At 39.5% G+C, this 27,590-nt stretch overlaps 2 protein-coding genes across 3 annotated transcripts; one reads left to right on the forward strand and one right to left on the reverse strand.

The window, feature by feature from the left end:
* Positions 1-3,394: 3,394 nt before the first annotated feature.
* LOC110379474 (transient receptor potential channel pyrexia) lies at positions 3,395-27,324 on the reverse strand. Of its 2 annotated transcripts, none has more exons than XM_021339154.3 (11): positions 27,167-27,324; positions 21,080-21,191; positions 19,602-19,808; positions 15,444-15,661; positions 12,123-12,304; positions 11,245-11,426; positions 8,851-9,079; positions 7,286-7,444; positions 5,404-6,519; positions 4,639-4,899; positions 3,395-4,291 (listed from the first exon to the last, which is right to left on the reverse strand). In XM_021339154.3, the coding sequence occupies exons 1-11, from the start codon at positions 27,180-27,182 to the stop codon at positions 3,416-3,418; spliced, it is 3,558 nt and encodes a 1,185-aa protein (XP_021194829.3). In that variant the 5' UTR covers positions 27,183-27,324; the 3' UTR covers positions 3,395-3,415. The 2 variants fall into 2 exon arrangements, with proteins under 2 accessions (XP_021194829.3, XP_021194828.3); XM_021339153.3 differs by lacking the exon at positions 27,167-27,324 and adding an exon at positions 21,618-21,753.
* LOC110379478 (dynein light chain roadblock-type 2) lies at positions 12,853-14,623 on the forward strand. The gene is made up of 4 exons (XM_021339158.3): positions 12,853-13,000; positions 13,249-13,327; positions 13,790-13,890; positions 14,334-14,623. The coding sequence occupies exons 1-4, from the start codon at positions 12,977-12,979 to the stop codon at positions 14,439-14,441; spliced, it is 312 nt and encodes a 103-aa protein (XP_021194833.1). The 5' UTR covers positions 12,853-12,976; the 3' UTR covers positions 14,442-14,623.
* Positions 27,325-27,590: the final 266 nt, after the last annotated feature.

A 27,590-nucleotide genomic window follows, 5' to 3' on the forward strand; every position in this document is an offset into this window, starting at 1 on the left:
CATTATTATAGAAGGTCTGATAAATAAAACGCTTGAATGTAATTTACTAGCTTCCGTCAGCGATTTCACTCGTCATCATCATCATCATCTCAGCCATAGGACGTCCACTGCTGAACATAGGCCTCCCCCTTAGATCTCCACAGATACCTGTTTGAGGCGACCTGCATCCAGCGTCTTCCGGCGACCTTTATAAGGTCGTCTGTCCACCTTGTTTTATATTAATTCCTTAGCTCACTCGGATAAAAGTACTAAACAATAACCTTCCTCGATAAATGGGCTATCAAACGCTAAACATTTTTTTCAATTCGGAGTAGTAGTTTCTGAGATTTGCGCGTGCAAGTAAACAAACAAACTCATCAGTTTTTTGATATTTAGTACACAAGCACATTATTGACATTATAAATAATATCAGTTGTATTTCCGGGATCTATTTGCTTTTGAAGATAAGTATTCTTTATTTGACTACCATAGTCTAGTGGTAGCAAACTGTCGTGCACAAGAACTGTAGTTCAATTCCCAGGTATGGCCGAAAAGTCTTGAAGTTCGCGCACATTAAATTGCAAACATTAATGCCTGTAGCACACCTCCGCTGCGAAACCCAAAGGGCGAAACCGCCATAGTTTCGCTGTGAGTTGTGAGTTGTTGGGCGGCGAAACAATAGCGAAATTCCCTGCTCTAACGTACAAAACTGACTATGACGTTGTCTATTTCTAATAAACATGATTTCGCTCATTTGCTTAGGCGCCGTCTACATCTCCGCCCGTTGTTCGCCAGTTGTCCGCCAGGGCGGAGATGTAGACAGAGCGTGCGTTCGCAGCGGAGGTGTGCTACAGGCATAAAATAACGTAGACTGTGGGTTCGACTCCAGGTCAGGCAAGTACCAATGCAACTTTTCTAAGTTTGTATGTACTTTCTAAGTATATCTTGGAAACCAAAGGCTCATATAAAGGTGAAGGAAAACATCTTGAGCAAACCTGGACTATGTAGTCTGAAATCACCAACCCGCATTGAGCAAGCGTGGTGATTAATGCTCAATCCTTCTCCATGTTGAGGTACCATACTTTGTGAGGCATTGTAACGAACAATGATTCACACAAATATTCATCCATAATATAAGAAACCACAGGGACAGCGGTGAAGCTGTCCCTGTGGTGAAAAGCGGTATTTGTAGTTAAGTTTATTATTTTGCATGTGCACTGCTTTTGTCATTAATGCTCGAAGGCACTCGGTGTGAAATAAGAAGAGGAGCCGACCGGCTCTGGCTCCACACAGTCATATAAGTACAGGAATGAATTTTATTCAGTGCGCAAACTTTGTCAACTCATAGTTAAATAAGTTTTATAGATAGGTACGTATATTTTATTTTGTTGTATTTTAGTACAAAAAAGAAAATTTATTGATAGCGAAATATGCTTATTTTGTAACCGATTGTACGGTCACAGTCGTCATAGTAGGCACGGCGGCAACGCGAAACCGGTTTACTGATGCGAGCGCTGCTCCAAGCGCGTAAGAATAGTTGGTATCCATATTTTGCTGATTTCAGGGCGGACTAAGGAATGAAAATTTTTTTTTACTGATGATGCAGATATGTTCTGTTAATGATTCTGTGCACTGCTTAAAATCCATTCCTGTATAAGAGGTTGGTGCTTTACCCACAAGGCCACTAATACTTGTCAAGGTCAATTGGCTATGGAAATCGCCTCGCGCCGCTTCGCTTTCGAATTCAGATCTCTCACTCAGGACACAGCCGATAAACGTTATCCTGATTTCTGAGGGAGATGAACCCTGAAATTAGCTGATACCAGCCATGCGGGAACTATTGTACTAAACGTAATAATGGTCGGTCCATACCATCTTCGGTTAACTAAGCTGCAAGAATGAACGTTCGGTAGTAAGAACTTTGGACTAAAACGACCAAGTTTCAGTTACGTACTAAGTTTGTAAATATAGGGCAGAGAAAAGCGTTATCGATTAAATAGAATAGATTCGATTTTTTTGGTGAAAATGACGATTTTACTAAAATAGCCTAGAATATCATGTTTGTTCTAAAACTTTGCTTCAATTCACTTTAAATAGTGATTGGTGTATTTCATGCCATAGGTAACTATTAGGTACAATGTAACAAATAATTCTTCGAAAAGCCTTTTGTGTTATTGTCCAATTATTCCGGTAAAAGCGAATTCTATCCCCATCTATTGAAGAACATGATAAATTACCTAATCCATTCAGTAGGTTAGACACTGGAGTCATTTTTCGTTTTCATAATTTACAACATCATGTGTATAGCAGAGATAAAGTTAGGAGTATCGAGTATCGAATGTTTTGACCAGTTGACAGCTGTCAGTTTTCAAGGCAGAATTTCTATTGTTTGTAATGACTGACTCTTATATGGTGTTCTTTTTCGCACAATTTTATTCAATTTACTTTGTTTTAAAAATTCATTTTTTAAAACAAAGTAAATTGAATTTAAGTATTTTATTTTTGCGTATTTAATTTTTTCCTTTGTGCTAATCATCATATATTTACCAGTATATTAACGTATTTAATTTAATGTGATTACATACGATACACCCTATATAGGAATAATGATACCTATATAACTACTATTTTATCATTCCTTTGCACTTAGCAAAGATAACTAATAAGTATCTTCCGCTAAGAAAGAGTGATCGATGGGTACTTGAATAACAATGTTTATTTGTCTAGCTAGATATTTTCCGCGGCTTCTCTCATGTTGAATAATTTAGATGGCTTTGTTTTTGCTACAGACAGATTTGTGTTGCTGGAGAGTTTGTTGCGACACTTCTTCCTAACAAAAACATTTAGGAAGTGGTGATTGAGGGCGTTTTGGGGGCTTTCTTTTGACGTTCTAAAAGTGATGTTTGCAGCCGAGTCTGAATAACCGATTTTTGTTTTGATCATTTATTGATTTTTTATATAGCCTTATTACGGGATCTTATGTAACTTCAAAAGCTGATGTAAAAAAAAGAAAAGAAACTCCATGGTCAATCTGACATCTTCTGAACAAAAATTCCGCCAAAATCAGTCATGCTGTATGCGTGTTTGAACTCTTCTGTATGAGAAGAGGCCGTAGCCTCGCAGTGGGACCTTTAAAGACATAAGTGTACACACAATATGGTCCCGTATGTCACTCTGTATCAGGTCTCTCGGATTAACAGCAGCCGTTGATGGAATACCTGTGTTTTCTGAACTTATTCTTTAAAACTTCCTCGAGGTAACTTTATTAAAAGTTGGAATAACGATTAAGGAATGATGTACTGATGGGAAAGGTCGGTACAGCTAGCATTATTAGTATTAAGGACGGTAGGTATGAGTGATTCTTCTGAACATTGACATAGTGTGTGGTCGTCAGACCAAAGTAAAATGAAACAAATTTCTATTATAAACTTTATTCTCATCTGCCAAGCTTACGTTCTAATCTCGCCAAAAACTGCTTTATCATTTCTAATTCCACTGCAACCTGATCTATCTTAACATTCAACTCTTCTATAGCAGTCTTCGATTCCTCTTCATAACATTTATTCTGTTGCTTTATTTCTATCACAGCATCATCTATTTCATGCAACTGAGCTGCAACTTCATCATACTTAGTCTTGGACTTAGGCAAATCAATTTCTGGCACTTTCGGTCCTTCAGGCTCGTGTTTTTCTTCCTTCTCTTTATTTATTTTCATGATAGCTTCATGCATATCGTTTAATTTAGTTTTGAAAGCTTGGAGACCCATTTCGTCTTCAATTTGTTTCTGTTGCATCTGCGCTTTCGTGAAAATTGCGTCTTTTATCCTTGAGGGAAGAGCTCTAGAGTGTCTCCACCTTGGCTTCCCAGGCCTCAGGGTCATTACGCTAAGGACATTGCGTTTATTCTTCAAACTAGTGTTCAACCTTTTAGGTAATATCGCATTGAATATTCTGTTATAAACCAAAGTGTCTAATGTCCCCAAAAATTCCACTTGTTTCACCAACCTTCTTATGTTGCCTAGGACTTCTAAATCATTGATGTCATTAACCGCTACACCGACTAGAAGATTCATGAGTACTATAGCTGCTAGGATGAGAAAGATGAGGAAGATAATTCTGACTATGATGAGGGATGTGGCCAGTTCTTTGGAATGCTCTTCATCAAATAAAGAGACGTAGTCGAACTCTGACGTCATCATGACGATGGTCTTCACAAGAGCAGCCCAGGGACCGTCGAAGGGCATTTGTGAACGGAACTGTATCATGAAGCTGAGGGAAAAGCCTATCACGAGGAACATGAATGTTAGGAGAATCTGAAAATAAAAAGACACTGTTAATATTGAAGAACTTTGCTAATAAGAGATCGGAATAGAGAGAGTGGAAATTAATCAAGTGAGAATGTACTATGTATGTATGTATGTGATATGTATTATCTAATACGAAATTCGGAAATTCGTAATATCTAGTAAAATGTTATATCTTACTATACGATCAAATTGGCCAAATTTAAGACAATCTCAATCAATAATAAGTGAAGAGCAGACAAATTAAAAAATTGACCTTGCACTATTAATCCAAGAACTCATTACAGTCTTATAACAGTTTATTTATCTTAAAAGTACCCAAATTTTGAATCAAATAAACGAGTAAAAAAACTCACCTTCACAACGTTAGAAGCGACTTTCCCAAACATCAGGACATAGTACCCCCAGTTGGGAAACCTGGACAGCAAGAACATCATCTCCAGCCAGGACAGAAGCAAGGCCACGGTAGCCACATGTCTTGGCCACTCATCATCATTGAGGTTCACCACCACCACGGTGTAAGGAAGAATGACTGCGAAGCCAAGTGATCCAAACTTGACCCAGGTTTCTAATTGTAAGAAGTATCTACTGCTTTTCACGTTCATGTACAGGAGTTCCTGAAAAAGACCTCTAGTAAAGAAATCTATGGGAAACCTTGAGATGGAGGGACAGCTATGTCATTAAATGCGGGTATTGGCAATTGGACAGCTAACATCATCATCATTTCATACCGTTTGTGCAATATCAGTTGTTAAGGCGGGTCTACGCTAGACGAACCGAGCACGAGCGAAGCACAAGCGGTGCCGTTCTCGGCTTATCGTCCGCGTCAAGTGTGGACCTACAGCGAACCTACAACGATCACTGTTAGCAAATCCCTTTGTTTCGTCAAAAACCGACAACAGGCGGAACGCAGCCGAGCATGAACGACATGCTCGCAGCGCTCTTGCTAGAGGCTTGTAAGGTGGTCCACACTAGACGAATTGTGTTTGGCTCGTGCTCCGCTCGTGCTCGGCTCTCCTAGCGTAGACGCAGCTTTATACTTAAAATGGAATGGGTACACAACTAACATATAGAATATCAAGTAGGGTACATAATGTTATAATAGAATACAAATAACAAACCTGTATAAGTATCAAAGCGATAGTAGCATAAACTACGTAACTCCATACCGCCGGATCAAGCCACGCCGGCGTCTCTTCCTTCGTATCTCTGAAGAAAAATACTGACACGATGAAAGTTGTCAAAGAAGACAAGAATATTGCGTATAAACCTATGATTGTATAGAAAAATGGCAACAAAGCCTTCCATTTTAAGAATAGGAAACTTTCCACTAACGGATGGACGAGTAATTTTCTCTGTCCATATCTGTTCCCAGTTTTTAGGAGAGCTTCTATAACTTTCATTTGTTCCATCTCACAAACAGTTGGCATCAAAATTCCATAATCCACAGTAACTTGACAGGTATGATCCTGCAAATCTTGACCATTACTTGAAATGTACGAATCAAATACATCTTCCATAAACTCTGTGGGCTTCGACAGATTGTTAATAATCATGTCTATAGCAGTTCTTCTATATTTCTTCGGTCCATCGGTGTATCCTGACAAGTCTGCTCCTTCTCGCAACAAGAGAGTAATGACATCCCTGCATCCATGGTGACTGGCAGTATGTAATGGAAACCAGCCCATGCTATTTACTTCATGAACAGTAGTTTTATCGAATTTGAGCAAAATCTTCACTATGTCTACGTGATTTTTGACGGCAGCCAAATGCAATGGTGTTGAAGATTTGTGAGGGCTGCATGTTGTTCTTAATCTAATGTCGGCCATTTTTGATAATAATAATTCGACACAGGCACCGTGGTTGTTATATACTGCAAAATGTATAGGACCAAAGCCTCTTCGATCGGCAGCTGTCAGTGAGTTGATTAAAGCATTGGTCACGGTTTCATTAAACTCTAGAAGGATTCTCAGTACTTCTAGATGTCCATAGTCAGCAGCTACATGTAATATATTCACGTCTCCTGGAAGAGTTATTTTCATATTGGCTCCTTCGTTGAGAATTTGTTTGACACAGTTTAAGTGACCGTGAATGATGGCTTTGAATAGAGCGGTTTCTCCTTCTTCGTTCTGATAGTCTAAGGCATCTCTCTGTTTGGCTATGCTGAGGATTTCATTAAGGACATCCAAGTTTCCTAATGCTGCTGCTGAATGAATGGGAGTTTCTCCATCATTGGCCTGCGAAATCATAGGAATGTCATTAATATTGTGTTTAAAATAAGAATTTAAATAAACGTTTGATACTTGTTGGTTATTGATTAAATCTTCAATACTTTGTTTTGAACAAGTCTAAAAGGGCGGTTTAACTTTTTGTAATAAAGATCTGAAAATGAATGCCTCTATTTGTTGTTTTATAACTCAAGAACGGGTTCACCTACCCAAACCAAATGTTTAGGCCTTATTCAGACTATTTAGTAGACGGTTTATGTGAAGTTTGCACAAAATCGATCGAGATTATTATTATCAGTTGTTTATTTATCACATTTTTTGTAACAAAATGGTGGACTTTATACGTAGCGAAGCGCGTACCGCGGGCAGGTCCTACTTCCTACTAATATTATAATCCTGCTAATATTATAAATTAAATAGTTGGTGAGAATGTATGGTTCTATGTTTGGTATTCTTTCACGCAAAAACGGCTAGACCGATTTGGTTGAAATTTGGTATGTAGATTGGTGATACCCTGGATTAACACATAGGCTACTTTTTATCCCGGCCGTTTAACAGGGGTTAAACTACGAGGGCAAAGCCGCTGGGAGCTAGTACTCTATATGTGTTATTTCATGACAAAATGTACCTTATCGACTTTGGCGCTTAAGTCATTTAGAAATACAAATTGTACAAGTTTGCTTAGACTACAGAAACATAACGTCGTAAGTGCCAACACCCATAAGGTACCTTTTACCGTGGACTGTCACATATGGTCTATAACATGTATATGTACCTTAGAAGTGACATCAGCACCAGCTTCCAAGGCGATGCACACACCAGGGACCCAGGCAGCTTCAACGGCAGCTTGCAGAACTGAATGACCTTCCTTGTCCTTGACATCTACTATTGCTAACAGAGGATTCGCGTTCATGTAGTCGTAGTTAGCTAAAAGCTGTAAAATAAAAAAAAATAATTGTAGTTTTTTTTGTTTCTATCATAGGTATAAGTGAAACTATAATTTAGGTAATTATCAGAACTTGAATACAGCAGAACTGAATTTCGGGCTTCACAAATACAACGTATAGTATATTTATATCCTTTGGATGAAACCGAATAAAATAGTTACATAGAAAAGAAGCAATTATATCAAGAAAAGCAAAGATATACTATTACTCTAAAACATAATATTGAAAGCATCTCAATCAAAAGAGTTTGTAATTTCTTTAGTTTCAAACAACAATACTTGAGACTCCTCCAGTAATTCATTATTTTTATTCTGTCTCATTATTTTGTTCTAGTACTTGAATAAGACCAATTTATATATTCTTTTATTGCGTTTACATCAAGTTTCAAAAACTCTTTAACGACTCTTAATGTCAAATTATTCTTTTACACAATGACTCAACTTTATAACAAATATAATATGTACAGAGTTATTTACAAGTATATAAAAACATACCGCGGTTTCACCCGCGCAAAACGTGGGAACTACTGCCCGTACTGGGATAAAATATACAACATGTAACGTAATTAACGCACACCCTCAAACACCCCAATTAGAATATTATGTTATAATAATAATACATACACTGAATCTTTAATTTAACATGTATATGCATTGTTATTTACTAAATTAGTTATATCAATTCTTGGAGAACTTTTTGGTCATATTACTACGCACGCAAAAATAGCGCCGCGCGCCGCTCGACTCGACACAACATAACGAAATTACGGAAAAAGCCGACAACACACGAAGTCTTATTACTTTGAGTTACGGTCTATTTGAATTTGTTTTGACTGTATAGGGTTAGTATGACAATAATTTCCGTAGTTTTAATTATTTTTGGGATAAAAAATTACCTATATTAAAAATTATAAAATCGATTCAGTAAACGATTCTGAACAAACTAATTTCAGGATGTGCGTTAATTAAGTTACATGTTGTATAGTCTACACGGGAAGAGTGTAGCTTTCCAACAGTGAAAGAAGTTCCTAAATCGGTTCAGCAAGCCTAGGCTTTGCACATTGTGCGGGCTGCACTCGATCATTATTTTGCTATTATATTATTTTATAAAACTGCGATATCTGAGAATTAGAACACCATATCAGAGTCAGTCATTACAAACAACTGAAATTCTGTTTTGAAAACTGACAACTGTCAACTGGTCAAAACATTCGATGTAAATTATGAAAACGCAAAATGACTCTTGTGGCTGAACCACTGAATGGATTAGGTAACTTTTTTACAATTCGCCATAGAATATCATACAGTATATGTGATAGTATTTAATGTGATTAGGTATGACACACCCGATATATCTATATTTCATGAGTATAGTATAGTCCTAATATATGTACCTGCAAATGTTCTTCAAGGTTTTTCTTGACGCACACATGAAGAGGAGTAAGTCCTGCCCTATTCAAGCAGGTGACAGCTGCTCCAGCGTCGAGGAGTTCCTGAATGGCATCCAAGCTCTCGATTTCCACAGCAGTGTGGAGTGGTGTATCCAGGTTATCCAGCTGACTGTTCTTCATAGTGTTGAAATGACCACCAGCTCGCAGAAGCATCTTTATTACTTCGACCAGGCTGGAAATAATGAATGGAGGTGGTTATTTCTGAGATCTATAGTTATAATATCTGCATAGTCTTTTCCCAACTAAGTTGTTGTCGGTTTAGACAACGGACCCATGTCGGCGCGCGTTTTTCCACGCGCTCCTCAAAGAGATGTCAGCAACCCCAGTGGGGCCCAGCAGGGCCAAGGTCTGCCGGGGTTGCGGGATTGTTCGAAAGAGTTACCGCGGCTCTGGTACATAAAAGGCCTTTTTTTTTTTTTTATCGACGTAAAATCATCAAATGACCCCTCCCGCTGTGGGTTAGCAGCGGTGAGGGAGTGTCAGACTTTTACTGACTAAAATCGTCGTGTTCCGTCATAGGCCTTTATGTACCAGGGCCGCGGTATCTTTCGAACAACCCGCAGCCCGGCAGGCCTTGCCCTGCTGGCCCCGCTGGGTTGCTGACGTCTTTGAGGAGCGCGTGGAACAACGCGCGCCGTCGACACGGGTCTGTCGTCTAGGAAGACAGAGGGACGATGAGCCACCCGAACTCACCGCCCACAGACCCACGCCTACGGTGGCCGGGAGTCATCTCGCGACACCCGGCGCCCATGGTGTCTACCTGGTCCAGCGCGGCGGCCGGGATGAGAGGTGCTACATAAAAGGCCTACGACGGAACACGACGGTTTTTTGGCCGTAAGAGTCTGACACTCCCTCACCGCTGCTAACCCACAGCGGGAGGGGATCATTTGATGATTGATTGATGATCAAAAAAAATTGTGGTCGGTTTCCAGTCTAACCGGATGCAGCTGGGTATCAGTGTTTTACAAGGAGCGACTGCCTACCTTCTCAACCCAGTTACCTTGGTTGTCAGACTTACTTGCTTCTGACCACCCATAACGACTGCCAAAGATGTTCTAATGTTTAGCAGTCTGACGCTTGAAATGTGTTTAATATTCTCATACCTTAAATATATTACATATTTGAAACATCCATTACGTTACAATTACCATTATGATGTTAATACACGCGGGAATTCTCTTCCCCGCTATTAAAATTGCAACATCCTTTTTCCCCGAAAAATAAGAATATTTAATATATTTATCCCATCTTAGAAATTATAATCATAATTCTCGTAGCTAAAACAATACATATAAGTACATACTGCAAATATACATAATGAGGTATTTCCCAAGAGTAGCATACGTCTTTTAATATATACACTTATACTTATTACACGCTTACACTATATAACTTTGTTTTTAAGTTTCGCTCTAAAAATATGGTTTAGCCAACTTGCGGATTCCCGAAAGAAAGTCTTCCAGTACCCGGATAGGAGGAGCTTTATCAGAATTGGTCCAGCCTTATTTGACTGATAGTAAAATTAGCAGAATTGAGACCCTAATGATGGGTTTGCAGGATTGTTCGAAAGAGTTACCGCGGCCCTGGTACATAAAAGGCCCACGACGGAACACGGCGGTTTTTAGTCAGTAGAAGTCTGAAACTCCCTCACGCTGCTAAACCACAGCGGGAGGAGTCATTTGATGATTTCCCATAAAAAAGCAACTAATCAAATCAAATCAAATACCTTCATTTTCAGGCTGCATTGGCCCATAGATATATACCTTAATGACTAACATACATATTATATTATACAAAATTGTTAGTATGATGATGATGTCCTCCTAGCCGATTATCGGCTACGGCGGCTGTTCTCATTTAAGGAGATCAGCCAATTGCGCAGGACATATTATAGTGCACAAGCATTTGCGCAGACGCAGGTGCACTCCCTATTCCTTCACTCTCATAATCCGATGGGACGGCAATCCGACACGACCGGAGAGAGATCAGGCGCAGGACCGACATTTACGTGCTCTCCGATGCACGGGTGTATCAATCACCAACTTCCAGGCTCCGGGCTGCTTTGTGAAAGTCTTCTAAAACCCACAAAGCGATTTCGGCCCGACTCGGGAATCGAACCCGAGACCTCGTGCTCAGCAGCCGCACTTGCGACAGCTAGACCAACGAGGCAGTTAGTATATTGTTGTACTCAGCTGAATCCGGTTAGATTGGAAGCCGACCCCAACATGATTGGGAAAAGGCTCGGAGGATGATGATGTTAGTATATAAAAAACTTAAAACTATGTTAGTATCACTTCACTATGCACTATGTCACTAACTAATGATGATAATACTTACTGTTTCTCATTAACATCTTGGTCGTAATAATAAGCGTAGCCAGCGACATCTAGTGGCGTTCGGCCCTCAACATCTGTGATGTTAGGATCCGCTCCAGCAGCCAGCAGTAACCTGGTACAATGCTTCCGAGCGCACGAGGTCGCCACGTGCAGTGGAGTCCAACCAGGTTGGAATAGCGGCATCTGGGTAGAACGTTATCACTTATGTATAAGGTTGTGTGGAAGAGATCGCTCTTAGCAATAGGTATGACCGTCCATTATGTCACTTACTTTAACTAACTAGGTATGTGACCAAAAATTTTCAATTGGTATTCCTAATAGAGCATATATCTCTATGTATCACTCCACGAGTAATATTAAAAAGGTTTGTGAATGTGTGTTTGTTACTAATTCACGTGGCTGGAAGGATTTTGATAAAACTTGATAGTAATAGAGCTTGCTTAAAAATATTAGATAGGCACGGTTTATTTCCTTTCTCAAACTTATTACAATGAAAAGTTTTGCCAACATTTTTTGGCGAATTGAAATTTTTCGCGAGTTGCTATGCAGAAATCATATTAAGTTATCAGATTTATGGCGGAGGTCCAAGTACCACCATAGTAAGTTGTACTCGGAATTTAGTTGCAAACCGTCATTAAGTTTGGCGAGAACTATACTTTATGTCAAAGTCAAATCATTTTATTTCATTTAGGCCTTTACAAGCACTTATGAACGTCAAAAAATATAAAACAGTTCGATTCCAATTGCCCTTTCCAAAAGTAGCTTCCTACGGAGAAGAATGGGCAAGAAACGCCTTTACGAACTCCTTTCACAAGGGACTATTTAAAAAGGTCTTTTGAAATGTTTTCATGAGGGACTTAAAAAGGTCTTTTGACTTACACTTCCAACGATATCACGGCATTCATGGTCAATATTGTCCTTCCAAGGTTTAGGCAGGGTCATGGCGACCTCGCCAAGATCACAGCGGACATTCGTCAGCTCCTTGATGAGAGGACATAGTTTTCTGACATCCTCCTCCGTTTCTGAAGACATGCTCTCCGTGCCAACTCTCTCCTGAATATCTGGAAGATAAATTGAAAATCACCAAGTAATATTGAGAAGGCTGGGCACGTCAGCCGAATGCATCCAGACAGGTGGGACAATATTGCCAATCAGTGGATAACACAGGATGGCCACCGCAGACGGGATAGGACTCTAAGGATCGAGAGGTGTGGAGACGAGATGGGGAGGCCTTGGGACAGCAGTGGGACAATAAAGGTTAAGAAAAAAATATATTGAGAAGATCACTTTTTCACCTATTGACTGATCAGTATTATAATGTTTATAACTGCTGTCATATTGGTTTAGAATAAGATAAATATAATTATTTTTATTATGTACTGGCATTATATGCCCAATGTCGCTGTGCCCTAACAGGATTCACAATATTGTCCTTAGCTATAAACCAACTTTAACACCTTGTTAAAAAAATTTGGAACGCAAATAAAAGATATGAATAATCCTGAATAAAATACGCTTAGGTATGTTTTATGAGCACATCAGTATTTGTAAGAAATTAAACCTCAAAGTAATAATCCTGGCCACCAAACGATACTTCTTAAAAACTATCTGCTGTCACTTTGTCAGTTGCGATTTTTTGTTGAATATATTTTGTCACCGAGAGTTGACGCCTTATTACAATTTTATAGCTGTTATTAAAGAGATCAATTTAAGGAAATCAATATACAGCAACCATGGAGATAGCTCATAATTTTATGGTATTTTTTCTATTAGCTTTATTAGTATTGTAGCTGTGTAATTTTAATGTCATCATCAACTTCTGAGCCTTTTCCCAACTATGTTGGGGTCGGCTTCCAGTCTAACCGGATGCAGCTGAGTACCAGTGTTTCACAAGGAGCGACTGTCTATCTGATCCCTTCAATCCAGTTACTCGAGCAACCCAAATCCCCCTTGGTAAGTCAGTCTTGGTATGTTCAGTAACGTTCAATGTGTATGTTATTCTCAGGGTACAGGAGCTACCAATACCATGCTGCGAATCAATGAAAATGGAAATGTTGTTGGAACTATAATAGTTAACTGCGAAGGTATCTATGAGTAATAGCAATTATATTGTTTTATATTATAATAGCGACCTGCCACGGCTTCGCATGGGTGCAATGCTCCACCTAAAACATAAACCTTCCTCTTCAATCACTCTATCTATTAAAAAAAAACAGCATCGAAATCCGTTGCGTAGTTTTAAAGATTTAAACATACATTTACTTAGGGATATAGGGACAAAGAAAACGTTTTTTTATACTATGTACTTAGTGATATGCCATAGATGGGCATTGTGATTGCATCAGTTACTGCACTGCATTATGTGGAGTCGATTCCTGTGTGAACTACTTAAATTGATTCAGGGTCTGTATGTATATACTTTACATTGTATGGAATAAACGCACTTCAACAACGGACATTGTTTTTCAATAATCATATAGAGGAAGCAAGTGGAACTTTTAAGACTTTCTCACCATAAAAGCTTTATTAAAATTAATTGTTCTCAGGTTTTCCTGAAACTACAACCCTGGATAGCTTGACAGCTGCCACTTACTCCAACCATATGAGAAACCTATCCCACCACGCATCGAATGCTCTCAAGGAAATTGTAAGTAAACATCGGCTTTGGACTCTTTAGGGTTATCCTGCCGAGGCTACGGGATTGTTCGAAAGAGTTATTTTACTCTTGGAAAATGGAAGGGGCCAGAAAGGACATTAATTCCTGGGATACGAAAGGGCTCCAAAAAGAACATGGGTTCCTGGACCATCAAGGGCTCTAAAAGGGTCTTGGCTGGCTCGGTAGGTGCCTGATATACCGGACAGAGGAAGGTCATTTCAGTAACGTACCTACATTCCAAGAAAGTCAAGTCATACAGTCGATAGATTGACGGAAGGTAGTAAGTAATTTCGTTAGCACATACATGAATCTAGTTTGTTTTCTGCCATAATCTGAGGGTCACCTTTAAATCTAGCAAGTTCTGGCAAGTTGATGTAGTAGGAATTATTATTGTCTACGGCTTTCTTATCGGTTTGGACTGAATTCTCTTTCAGGATGTAACTGATGAACTGGTAGTCTTACGGCTGGTCTCCAGAAAAACTGAGGCCGTTGTCGCTCCTGATGAAGAGTTCCACCTCATAGTGGTCATGAGAAGACATTAAACTTTCCCAGAAACTTCCATTCATTACTTCAAATAAAATTTGGTCATATGACACACGTAAGTGTCGTCAAAATCTAATGTTAATGTAACTTTAAATCAGTGAAATATTGTCTTGTTATTGTTTAAATGTATTAATGCCTGTTTATCTAGGTTATTAGCATTATAAATATTATTTATAACCAATTTTGTTGGTTTTATTTTCACGAAAAGATTGATGGCCATCACCGTGCTAAAGAGGATAAAGATGAAACAGTCTTGCTGTAATCGTCTAATCTCTATCGAATATACATACATTCTGACTATTATTTTGGGTCTTTAACAGAGTTTCTCAAACTTTTTGCATCCGTGGACCACTTTCACAATCTACAAATACCACGGACCCCCGTCTAAAGTATTTTAGGGAGATGAAAAAATACCTTCGTAGCTTCGCATCCAACAACTACAATACGTTTCGTCAAGTTTACTACACATTTTTAAAAATATGTTTACACTCTACAGACTGACCTGCTGTGGACCCCTGATACAAATGTAAGACTCCTTAGGGTTCCGTGGACTCCACATTGAGAAACCCTGCTCCATACCCTATCTTTTCTATCTAGTTTGATCTCCCAGATCCTAACCTAATGATCCAGCCGTGCTCTCGCTGTGGCATATTGGGCTGACAAAGTGTAAGTCTCACTATAAGACATGTCATCGACACGAAAGAAGAAGAAGAACGAAGATCTAGGTTTTTTTTTCTTAGCCCTTATTGTCCCACTGCTGGGCAAAGGCCTCCCCATTTTGTCTCCACACCTCTCGATCCTTAGAGTGCTCCCACCAGTCAGGGTTGTAGGCGTCCAGATCGTCACGCCACGATGTGGGCCAAGAAACAGAAAAATTAAAATGGGACTGGGCTGGGCACGTCAGCCGAATGCATCCAGACAGGTGGGCCAATGTTGTTGCTCAGTGGATACCGCAGGATGGCCACCGCAGATGTGGTCGGCCCCGGAAGACCTAGGTTTACCTTCAGGAAAGTCCAACAACACAGCAACTTGTCTCGCATTGCCAGCCCAGGCCGCCAAATGGAGGGGAGTTCTGCCAAGCTTGTCTATCCTCAGCTTCTCGGCTCCGAACTTGATGAGCAGGCTCAAGGTATCTCCCCCTATGAGGGCAGCAGTGTGGCAGGCGGAGACGTGGCCCAGACGACATGTTGCGTTCGGACTTGCACCGGCGTTGAGCAACCTGGAATTTGTGACGAAGAATCAGAAAGGTGTCAGCTTTTACGTTTTTAACCGATTATGTCACGTTTGGCTGTTTTTCATGCGGCTTTCAGAATTGTATTTGTCGGCACTGGTGTTCAAGACGAAGATAGTAGTAGTTGTATTATGTAAGTTCTACATGGATCGACGATCTATTTTATCAATTTTTAGTACGTAGGTATATTTTCGTTGAAAGTATCAAAGTACTGTCTAGTGAAAATCACTAACGATTATTTTAATTGTTCTTTTTTCGCCCTACTTGCAATAATCGCACCAATATTGGAAATTAGTTAGGTATTTGGCCAAATGTTGGTTCCCAGCATATTGGACGAAAAACGACGAACGGCGACATGGTGTAAATACACTGTTGATACACTCGTGCACCGAAAACCACGTTAATGTCGGTCCTGCTTGTGATCTCTCTCCGGTGGTATCGGATTGCCGTCCCATCGGGATATGAGAGTGAAGAAATAGGGAATGCCCCTGTGTCTACCCAAATGCTTGTGCACTATAATATGTCCTGCGCAGCTGGCTGACCTCAGACATATGAAATCAGACTTGAACGCCATTAATTTATTGGAAGTTTGTTGTAGGTATGTTGTTCAAATGTTGGATCCCAACATGTTGGACGTAAATGCGACCATGTGTTGTGACCAATTATACTGTACTGCATTACTGTCCCCAACGTTTAAACACAATTATTTCGAGTAGATGACAAGGTGACAGACTAACCATTACTTGAAGAAATTAAGCAATATTTAGGGTGCGTCTACACGGTGCATGTAGCAGGAGCAAGTTAACATGCGCAAGTGACAAGAGCACGCGGGTGGGTACTTTGCTTTGGTATATGCGCAAGTCGCTGGATTAGCACGTCATGTTTTTAAAATGCATGTAACCGGGGCAAATGAGCAAAGTTCTTGCACCGTGTAATGTAATGTAATCTTTATTGTTTTGATTGTGTTGGTTACAGGTGTTAGGTATCTGCGGGTTGTTCGAAAGAGATACCGCGGCCCTGGCACATAGAAAGGCCTACGACGGAACACGACGGTTTTAGTCAGTAAGAGTCTGACACTCCCTCACCGCTGCTAACTCACAGCGGGAGGGGTCATTTGATGATTTTTGACGTCGTTAAAAAATAAACCGGCCAAGTGCGAGTCGTACCTACTCGCGCACCGAGGGTTCCGTACAATTCCTGTATAGATAAAAAGTGAGTCTCGCGCCAACCGTTCAGTTTAGAACAATCATAGTTATGGTAATTTCGTGAGAGTCAAAATACCTAGTTAATATTTTTTATTTTATAATATAATTAAAATAGTAGGCCAGTACCTTGTAAAAGTTATTTTATTAAAGTTATTTATATACAACATTTTATAGTCATCATTCAGAAATCTAATTGAAAATAACTAATTATGTCTTAAATAAAGGCCATTGGGCATATCTGACCCGCTTTGTAAAAAGTGGCGGACATGAATCAAAGTAGTTTTAAATTGTGGAGAATGGTATGACGTTTCTTTGAATTTAAATATTTTATTAAAATTCCATGGAGACGAACGTCCAGGATCGTTTGAAAAATATAAAACACAATCAGTTTCAGAGGATTGTACAGGTTGCAATGCTAGTTTTTATTGTTAAAAACTTTTCATAAAGAAGGAAGATGCCAATTCGGATGACCAGGATCAGATGAGGATCTGGAAACCCTGAGAAATCGAGGTCAACTCTTGATATTGTAGGCACGCATCGAGTCAAAACCAGACATGCGAGTGTAGTTTTGAGGGTACCGGTAAACAGTGAAGGTTTGGAGCTGATTTGATTATGGAGACTACAGAGAGTCGAGGGAACTCCTGAACGGTATGTTGCAACTACCACATGTTTGGGCTTATTTTATTTGTATTGGCGAAGACTTTCAACATTTCTCAGGATTTCCATCATCAGATCCTGACCTAATGACAATGGAAATAAACGGCGAGTATACTCTTTCACTACAAAGACATGATTTCTCAAATCCGTCAAACTTGGTCGTTTAAATTCCCCATTGAAATGAGGAAAATATTTGATGTTTACACCTGATTTTCTCTAGATTCCCATGGTTCACATTGATGCGACTACTGCCATAGTAAATCAGAGCCTTTATCATTATACTGTGCTATATTTCGTTCGTATCCGCCGTGGGTATGGTTTCCATACTAAGGTGCCCAATGACCTTTGAATGATTCATAATTTTTCACAGTTTAGAGGCAATTATATTTAAGAAGTGTTTGATATGAATTTCAACTTTATTATATCTACGCGTTCATGTGAAAAAGGGTAGGTAGTAAGTTTATAATTATTAAAAAAATATTTTATGTCATGTAAGCAAAAATAATATTTTAATATTTTATGTAACTTCATATTTATCATTTTCGCAATTTTTCCTTTATCTGTACTATATAACGTTGCTTCTTGCCGAATTTTAAGATTCTGAGTTCACGGGAAGTACCTTGTAGGTTTTGATTCCCTAGCGTGTGACGGAAATTCGTCTAAGGTGTCGGTATAACTGCTGTATCTTTTGATCGCGTTAACTTAGAAGTTAGATTTTTTCACTGCCTAAAGGTACAATAGACCTAAGTATTTGGTATAAATTTCAATTTGATACCTTTATTCGTTCGTGAGAAATAGGGAGTAAGTTTCATTTTATTAAAATATTTTTTTTTATGTTATATAACTAAAAAAATGAGATTTTCGGAATTTTTCCTATATTTGCATTATATGACAATGCTTCATGCCAAATTTCAAGACTCTGAGTTTACGGGAAGTATCCTGTAGGTTTTGATTCCTTTGCGAGTGTCGAAAATTTGTTGAAAATATCGACATAATCGGCTGTATCTTTTGATTGGCTTGGCTTAGAAGTTTGATATTTTCACAGCTTAAAGAGACAACAGACCTAAGTATTTCATGTGAATTTCAGCTTGATATGTCCACGCGTTCTTGAGATAAAGGGTCTTGACAGACAGACAGACAGACAGACAGACAGACAGACAGACAGACAGACGGACAACAAAGTGATCCTATAAGGGTTCCGTTTTTTCCTTTGAGGTACGGAACCCTAAAAAGGTGTTAGGTATAATGATATACAGTTCAACAATCAGCCCGTTTGGGCATACAATAATTAACTCCCATATGGGCAGATATATTATTATTTGTTACAAAATTATGAATATTACAAACTAATTACTTATTTTCTAAAAAATACTTAAATAACATTTTTGTGCCAACTATTGCTTCAATTTTACTCTAAACAATCTTAATGGAAGTTCTCTAATAGTTTGGGGTATTTTATTATATATTTTTACACACATAAATATACAATTTCTGTGGTACATAGTAGTTCATAGTATAGTACCTACATAGTATAGTAGTTGTAGACGCACCCTTATAGTTTCCCGCTTCTTTACTTGGAGAATATGAAAAATTACTACCAGCCACATAGGTATGTACTATCGGGTTTCTAAGCTCCACATTTATAACCAATAGACTAAAATTCGTGTTTCCTATATAAGCAATATGTTAATGAATGTGCTGAATAATCAACCGTGCCTAAACTAACATACTAACATTGTAGGTATTCTGAACATTCTTTATACGTAACAGTTATGATTTTTTAAGACATATAATAATATAAACTTGAGCTTTTAACCAATCAACGTACACCTCGCCTTTGTCGGATGATTTAATGGCAAGAAAAGATAATTTACGGCAAAATAATCAACTTAGTTACTATAATACATACGCTAAATAGTACATTTCAACTACCGTTTATTATTTTCCGAGGGTTGATCAACTACCAAGAAATTTTATCAACTTACGAGTCTTGTTATTTTCCGGTGACATACATTTTTCAATCAATAAATATGCTTTTTTTTAACATAACAGGCCCAAGTACTTACTTTTCCACCTCCTCAAGGTCATGACTCTCAATGGCTTCTAGCAGTTCTGTGTTCAGCCTCTGCAGTCGCCGATCTCCTCTTCTCCAGGGTTTGGACATGTTGGCTGCAGAGTCCAGGATTGGGGTGCTGGCCACCGTGGAACTGACTGATGATGGAGTCAGGTCGGGCATCTGGAGTTTTGTTAATGGCGGGCGGCTTGGATCACCCCTGAAAAGACGTAAAGAACTCAGTTTATTTTGCTGTATATTTTTATAACTATATCTCAACTATACATATAAATTAAACTAAGGAATTTGTTTGGTCCGATTTTAAAAATTCTTTCGGTGTTAGATATCCCGTTTATCGGGGAAGGCTATAGGCTACTTTTTGTCCGAGTTCGTTCAGAGGTTGCTACTGGATGCGGGTGACACCGCTAGCAGGAGTCAGTTGACGAATAAATGGTATTTACATTGGTGGACTTAATGCTTCTATGAAATGCTACTACCCTGCTCTTTATATGAGTTGAATTTTTATATGAGTTTTTGCAATTTAAATCAGAAATTATTGCTTTTCTGCCGAAACACCGTCAGTGAATGAAAACTAGAGAAATATCTAGTATTTCTAGCGCGGTAAAAATGTAACAGTATTTTTATCAGGATACGGGCAGAAAGTGAGTCTTCATAGTTTAGTTAGTTAGTTAGTTAGTAACTAACCAATGATTATAATCATGCATCGGCACGAATCTTTAGCGCTGACCTTCACCTGCATTCACCAATTCATTGGGTCCCTTTTGTGGTATGAAGTGAGGCGCGGGGGCGTTGTAAAGCGGTGATTGGCCCTCAGCGCATCGCGTCATAGCCGTCACTCGGGATTGGTTCTTTGCTAATAAATCACTTCTGCGCAGACCAAGGTCAGCGGTCAAGATTCGTGCCGATAATTATACCACCTTGTTATAAAACGTGGTTTTTAAAAAGTACCAGGTTTTGTACCACCGTACCATCTCGAAGAAAATCAGTGGACTAAAGCTTTTACTAAAGCGGGTACTTCTTAAAACCACCTTTTATAACAAGGTGCTGGTGTTCGACCGGCTTCTATCTCTTTGAACTAAATGGTGGACTTTATACGTAGCGAAGCACGTACTGCGGTCTCCTAGTATATTATAGGGTTTGACTGCTTCGTTGGTCTGGGGACGGGTTCGATTCCCGGGTCGGGCCGAAATAGCTTTGTGGTTTTTTTAAAACTTTCACAAAGCAGTCTGGAAGTTGGTGATTGATTCACCCGTGCATCGGAGAGCACGTAAATGTACCTGATCTCTTTCCGGTCGTGTCGGATTGCCGTCCCATCGGGCTATGAGAGAGAAGGAATAGGGAAAGGGAGTGCACCTGTGTCTGCACAAATGCTCGTGCACTATAATATGTCCTGCGCAGCTGGCTGATCTCCTGAAATGAGAACAGCCGCCGTGTCCGAAATCGTGGACGCCATTATAGGGTTTGACTTACTGCCCAACCACCAGTCCCAATTGTTTTGGCCTCTGCATCCTGATTCGCAAATCGCCCCGCTCAGCCGGGTTAAGCAACGGATGGGTGGCTTCATCCTGCCCTCGTTCTATGTCTGTCAACGAAAAAAAACGGTGTTAGAATTTATGACATATAGCCTATCATGGTAACTTACGCTACCGTCTAATTTCAAGACACTGCACGGAGTAAGGAAAGATGAGCCGAGATGGCATAACTACTAACTGTGAACTAATGAGGCGTTCGGGTTTAAGACATCTGTCGATGATTTTTGGTATTACAAAAAATGATCGGATCCAAGAAGGCGTATAAGGGCGAAGACAGTAACGTTCCTCGTCCCCCGCACACCTGCATTTTGGCGCGCTACTTTCTTAGGAGATTTTCCGTTATGGCACCTCCGCTAGTCATTTTGTTCTCCATGGCTTCATGGCTTTACAATATTAGTACACCTAGGTCAAGATGTCTAGTTCTTCACAAATAACTAACAATTTCTTCCTCTTCCTATGAATCATACTTTACTTGCCTTCCAAAAATACCGATGCGACTTTTTTACAGCTCTTACAGTCCATTTTCCATTCCATTATGTCCGGCATTTTGCAAAATGTGGGTATTAACCGGGCAGTGTGTTCAAGGTACCTACTAATGTGGGTTTTGCCCTGTTCTGGTCTCTAAGGCAGAAATGTGTGCGTATGTCTAATTATTTTGTCATTTTCTTATATGATTTGTTGCTATAGCTTTAAAATATGTTTTTTTTTTTCAAAAAAAAAATACTACTTTTGTTAGTTAATCCTACAACTGTTTTCGTATAAAATAAAGATTTTAAGTACCTTAAAACGAATAAAGGGCGTATGTATGTATTATATTTTCGCGATATAATGTGTTCACGGTTCCGCGGAGACTATTCTTGTAATATAAACCGACGGGTTCGGACGGAAGAGAACCTCCTTATTTTTGAAGTCGGTTGAAACTAACGAGGTTGTATAGTTAACGTGTAAATTGATACGGATACTTGTAAATAAATATATAAGACATGAATAAGACGTATTATGTTTCTCAGAATAAGTACGTGTCGACGAACTGGGTCGATGTACTTATGAATGAATCACTTTACACATAGGTACAAGTAACCGACAAAGATAAGATATTAACAAGTTCCTTTATCTAAACATAACATGGGTAAATCAACAGATTATAATATCCCTCCTGCTGTGGGTGCAGCTATGAGAATTACTGACTAAAGCCCACAAAGGGATGATACACATGCAACAAAGTGTGTGCTAAGTATGAATGTAGATGCATGGAGAGGAAGAGGAAGACATGGTTGGATTGCTTGAAAGATGACATGAATAGGAAGGGTAATAGGAAGTGAGTGTCAGTATGATGAGTGATAGGAAAGAATGGAAGCGAAAGACTTACTGCGCCGATCCCAAATAAAATTGGGAAGAGGGCAGGAAGAAGAAGAAGACTGACTAGGGCCAACCATGTTTCTTCTGGAGCCATTTGTGTACTAGGGCTGCGGTAACTCGCGCGAACAATCTCGGAGATCCCATAGGATTTAAACAGAATAATATACAGTTCTAGCTAAATAACTTTGCCATTTTAAAGCCAAGCTACTTATTTGATAAATAGGTACACGTTTCGTTTATACATTTTGATGGGAGTTGTTGGATCTGCTTGCTCCTGCCCTTATTCCAATTTTATTTGAGGTCGGTGCACGTTTTTTGTCTCCTCCATACTCTTCTATCAGCCATTATCATTTTTTTAACGACGTCAAAAATCATCAAATGACCCCTCCCGCTGTGGTTTAGTAGCGGTGAGGGAGTGTCAGACTCTTGCTGACTTGTGGTGGCACCTTGTTCTCCAGAAACACTTTCCGCTTTGGAGAGCAAACACCCTGCCCCATCCGATGACCTTTCTTTTCCTGACCCCCCTGACCCGGACACCCATACCCTCATTATTACAGGTCGACAATTGAGCACGGCAATAGGCTCCTTCAGGAGCGGTTCCGCAGGCGGCCTCGACGGCTTGAGTCCGCAACACCTTAAGGACCTTACCTGCCCAAGCGCCGGGGAAGCTGGTGAGTCACTCTTGAAGGAGCTTACAGCCCTGGTCAACCTTATGCTCGCCGGCAAGGTGGACGAGGCCGTCATCGACGTCTTGTATGGAGCGAACCTCTGCGCCCTACGCAAGAGGGATGGCGGCATTCGTCCAATTGCCGTAGGGACTACTTACCGTCGCACGGTAGCCAAGATTTGCTGTAAATTTTGTAGTGAGGGTGTTTCGGAAAAATTTCAGCCCCTTCAGCTGGGTTACGGCTCAAGAGGGGGCTGCGAGGCTGCCGTGCACGCGTTATCGACCTATTTAAATTGTGGCAAAGGAGAGGTCATAATGAAGGTTGACATAAAGAATGCCTTTAATTCAGTCAATAGGGACACCTTGCTGGCAGAAACGAAAAAAGAGTTACCCCAAATTTACAGTTTTATTTGGCAATGCTACAGACATCCATCTAAATTACTATATCAGGACAACCTTCTGGAATCTTCTGTTGGCTGTCAGCAGGGTGACCCACTCGGGCCTGTGATTTTCAGTTTAGCCATAAACCCAATAATTCGGCAGCTAAATTCGGAATTTAACGTTTGGTACCTTGATGACGGAACCTTGGGGGGCAAAGTAGATACAGTACTTGGTGATTTTTCTTTTCTCCAAAACAAATTTCAAGAAATAGGTCTAAATTTAAATTACTCCAAATGCGAACTTTTGTACCGGACAATACTGACAGACAAGACACACTTTCAAAATTCAATGCAATAGCCCGGATATTAAATTAATTGATAAGGACTCTCTTTGTCTCCTTGGTTCCCCAATATATGAAAATTCATTTTCGAATTTTATTCAGGACAAAATACAAAATTTCAATCATATTTCGGAAAGGCTGCTCCAAATTAACATGCACTCAGCCATTACAATCATTAGATATTGTTGTTTTGGCCCAAAATTAACATACTATTTGCGCGCTTCCACTCTATGGAAGCACACAAACCTTTGGAACAACTTGACAAAATTATCAGACACACATTATCATCAATTTTAAATGTGGCCCTAGACGACCGAGCCTGGGTTCAGGCTACTCTTCCCATTCGCATGGGAGGGCTTGGCGTCCGCAAAATTTGTAGTATAAGTTTACCGGCCTTTATATCCTCCGTCCGTGGTACTGAGAAATTGACCAGGAAAATTCTCCCTTCCACACTGGTCAATTGCGAGGTACCATGCCTGGCTGAGGCTGTAGAGGCTTGGAAAATCACCTGCCCGAATATTGATCTACCCGTCAACCCATCCTCTCAGAGACAGTGGGATGAGCCGCTCTGCAGAGCTACACGGAATAATCTGATTAATACGTCAATTTCTTCTGCAGAGCGAGCGCGCCTTCTGGCTGTGGGCGAATGGGAGTCGGGTTTATGGCTTCTGGCACTTCCGTCGTCAAACATAGGCACCTTGTTTGACGACACCACTTTCCGGCTTGCTGTTTGCTTGCGTTTGGGTGCTCCGTGCTGCTCTCCTCACCGCTGCCCATGTGGTGAAGCTGTCAGCAGCCTTGGACACCACGGCTTGTCATGTAGCCGCAGCGCCGGCCGTTTTGCACGGCATGCGAATATCAATGACATAATCCGTCGCGCTCTTGTTGCCGTCGGCGTTCCAGCCATATTAGAACCCAATGGTCTGGCACGCGACGATGGCAAGAGACCAGACGGTATGTCGTTGTTCCCGTGGAAGATGGGTAGGTCTTTAGTATGGGACGCGACCTGCGTCGATACTCTTGCACCATCTCACCTTCCTAGCTCGGCGCGATGTGCTGGTTCCGCTGCTGCGGCTGCAGAGGACCTCAAACGGCGCAAATATAGTACCCTGGTGGGTAACTATACCTTTGAGCCGTTTGGGGTTGAAACCCTCGGGCCGTGGGGTCCAAGTGCTCATCTCCTATATAAGGATATCGCTAAGCGACTTGCTGACACTTCAGGTGACCCAAGGGCTGGTTTTTATTTTGGCCAAAAAGTAAGCATTGCCATCCAACGTGGCAATGCTGCCAGCCTCTTGGGTACACTCCCGGTGGGCAGCGATGAGGAGTTTTTTGATGCAATTTTTTAAATATTTTTATTTATAGTAATTTCTAAATAATAAAATTACAAAACCAAAAAAAAAAAAAGTAAATAGAATAAATAACATTATTAAAAAAAGACTCTGATTAATAATCCCCAATTATTTAAAGTATTCGATAAAACATATCTGATAAGTCGCGATAAAACAATCACTTATTTAGGTTATGTTGACAAATTCTCGAAATCAATCTGATTATTTATTTGTAAGACTTTTCTTGAAACGACAAAAAATCCTTAAAAATAAGAAACTTTTTTTTATGAACACATTTCTTTCACAATATTTCATAATCTGTCGATAACCACACACACTGTCCGGTTAAACCCTTAAAAACTACACACAAAAAAACTATGTACATGTAAAATCACTTTCCGAATATTGTTCTAAAATATATTTAAAGCAAATCACGATTTCACATAGTTAAATCTTCCGCAGCTGACTCTAAACTGACAGTTCAAACATTGACCGTGTTAAAAGAGTAGGTAAATATTTGAAGGTTAAATCGTGACGAATCATGTAAAGACAAACGCATCTTTTGTGTTTTTAGCTTCCATGAGATAATAAGGCTAAGATCAGATTACAAATAAATGTGATTGCGTACATGATTCTGCTAAGTTAATAATGTAACAATTGGATAAAAATTGAATCTCAATAGCAGTTTTAATCTTAGCGAGCTGTCTGCTACCTACTTACTAATCTAAGACCAATCGTATTCTAAAAACATTTCATTGGTTTGCCATTGGTCTGCCATGTTGTGTCTTGGTAGTTTGCTTTACAATCATATTGCAATCCTAAATTATTTGCAGACAATATGATTCATTATTGAAAAAGATAAAAATGTTTATGTTTAAAAGAAAAAAATCGGAATGCCACATACATAAGCTTCAGAAGTAATTGAGTCGTGATTGAATCTCAGTTGGATATCAATCGTAAGTCGCTTAAGCAAAATTAGCAGATTCACGTTCATCTGAACTTACCCTTAGATTATAATGGATTCTTCTACTAATTGATGGGAAAGATTGATATCTTAAAGCATCATGTGAATCCGCTGTGTGTATTTTCACGAGGAATTTTTCATCTATTAGTGTTTTTGGAAAAGGTATTACTTGCTCATAATTGTTTTTGGACAAATTTTATCTCCTAGCCTTTTTAATGGATACTTAGGTATTTATTTTTCTACCTCAATGAGTAACGAACCAGTTTTTGAATGAGTCAACACTTTTTCACACTACACAAAAGTGTGGAATCGTTTGTAAGTATGTGTATAAATAAAGGCCAAAATATAGTGTTGAACTTGAGGTTTTTTACCTGTTTAAAATCGATATAGAAATTACCCCCCTTGAAATAAGTTTGCTCCATTTCTGGTCGCCAACCATGGCGACATAAACCTATAAAAAATTACAGGCTAATGATCTTATTATATCTTTCTTTTATTATATTAGTAAAGAAGTATTTATATGTTTAAGAGGCATCGAAACTACTGAACTGATTTGAAAACTAAATCGCTGTAGGGAAGCTTGACTTATACTTTACTAGCATAGGTTATGTTCTACATGGTTACGGAAAGTAGTTCCCACGAGACGCGAGTGATACCGCGGGAAGCAGGTAGTGCTGTAAGCTATAATTAGCTACTCGTGGGAGTTACTTCGCACACAAAAATCATCTGAGTCATTCTCAATAAGTAGGCTATTTAATACTGAAATGTTTTTTCAAATCAGATGTTGTTCCTGAGATTACAACTCTTACCGTCGTACCACAAAAACTTTTTAACGTCTGTCGAATACTTGTCTAAAAGATATCAGATTGTGACGTTGAAATATCTTAGGTGTGTTTTGCAGCCACACTTTTTATAGACAAGTGTTCAACAGGTGTTTAAGTTTTTCCAGTTTTAATGACAATAAATAAAAATAAACAAAATACCTTTGTTACGTTGCATTGTTGCACTCCAAAAACATTTTTGACACAACACAAGCACAGCACACTCTAGTTCGTCACCGCACTAAGTCTGAGCCAATGGCTAGACCTTATCAATTTCCTTTTCAAATATCGGCAAGTAGACTTAATAATGATTAGACAGGACAAAGAATCGAATTTTATAATTCTTTAATCGTGTGAAACCTGGCACGCTTGCACTCGGCGAATCGAATAGGTATGGTAGAATCACAAATGACATTTTATAGAATATGATTCTTCCGCCGTGGTCCTTTCTGTAAGGTGTGCGTTCACCGTAATTAAAATATATAAATAATAGCCATGGGAATTAAACTGTTTTACTGTTGAGGAAAAATTGATGTCGTGGAAGTTTATTATAAATAGATTATTCGTCATCTACGCAATCACTCGT

Source organism: Helicoverpa armigera, chromosome 25 (genome assembly GCF_030705265.1).
Source record: "Helicoverpa armigera isolate CAAS_96S chromosome 25, ASM3070526v1, whole genome shotgun sequence".
Classification (NCBI taxonomy): Eukaryota; Metazoa; Arthropoda; class Insecta; order Lepidoptera; family Noctuidae; genus Helicoverpa; species Helicoverpa armigera.

What these genes read in the sequence shown, in the direction of transcription:
- LOC110379478 (XM_021339158.3), top strand. Translation starts at nt 12,977, where the DNA reads ATGGAGATAGCTCATAATTTTATG. An exon ending in TATAATAGTTAACTGCGAAG is followed by an intron (nt 13,328 to 13,789) that starts GTATCTATGAGT and finishes AATTGTTCTCAG; the next exon opens with GTTTTCCTGAAACTACAACC. An exon ending in CGAATGCTCTCAAGGAAATT is followed by an intron (nt 13,891 to 14,333) that starts GTAAGTAAACAT and finishes ATTCTCTTTCAG; the next exon opens with GATGTAACTGATGAACTGGT.
- LOC110379474 (XM_021339153.3), bottom strand. Translation starts at nt 21,687, where the DNA reads ATGCCGGACATAATGGAATGGAAAATGGACTGTAAGAGCTGTAAAAAA. An exon ending in TTGGGACTGGTGGTTGGGCA is followed by an intron (nt 19,809 to 21,079) that starts GTAAGTCAAACC and finishes ACGTCTTTTCAG; the next exon opens with GGGTGATCCAAGCCGCCCGC. An exon ending in GACCTTGAGGAGGTGGAAAA is followed by an intron (nt 15,662 to 19,601) that starts GTAAGTACTTGG and finishes CACAAATTCCAG; the next exon opens with GTTGCTCAACGCCGGTGCAA.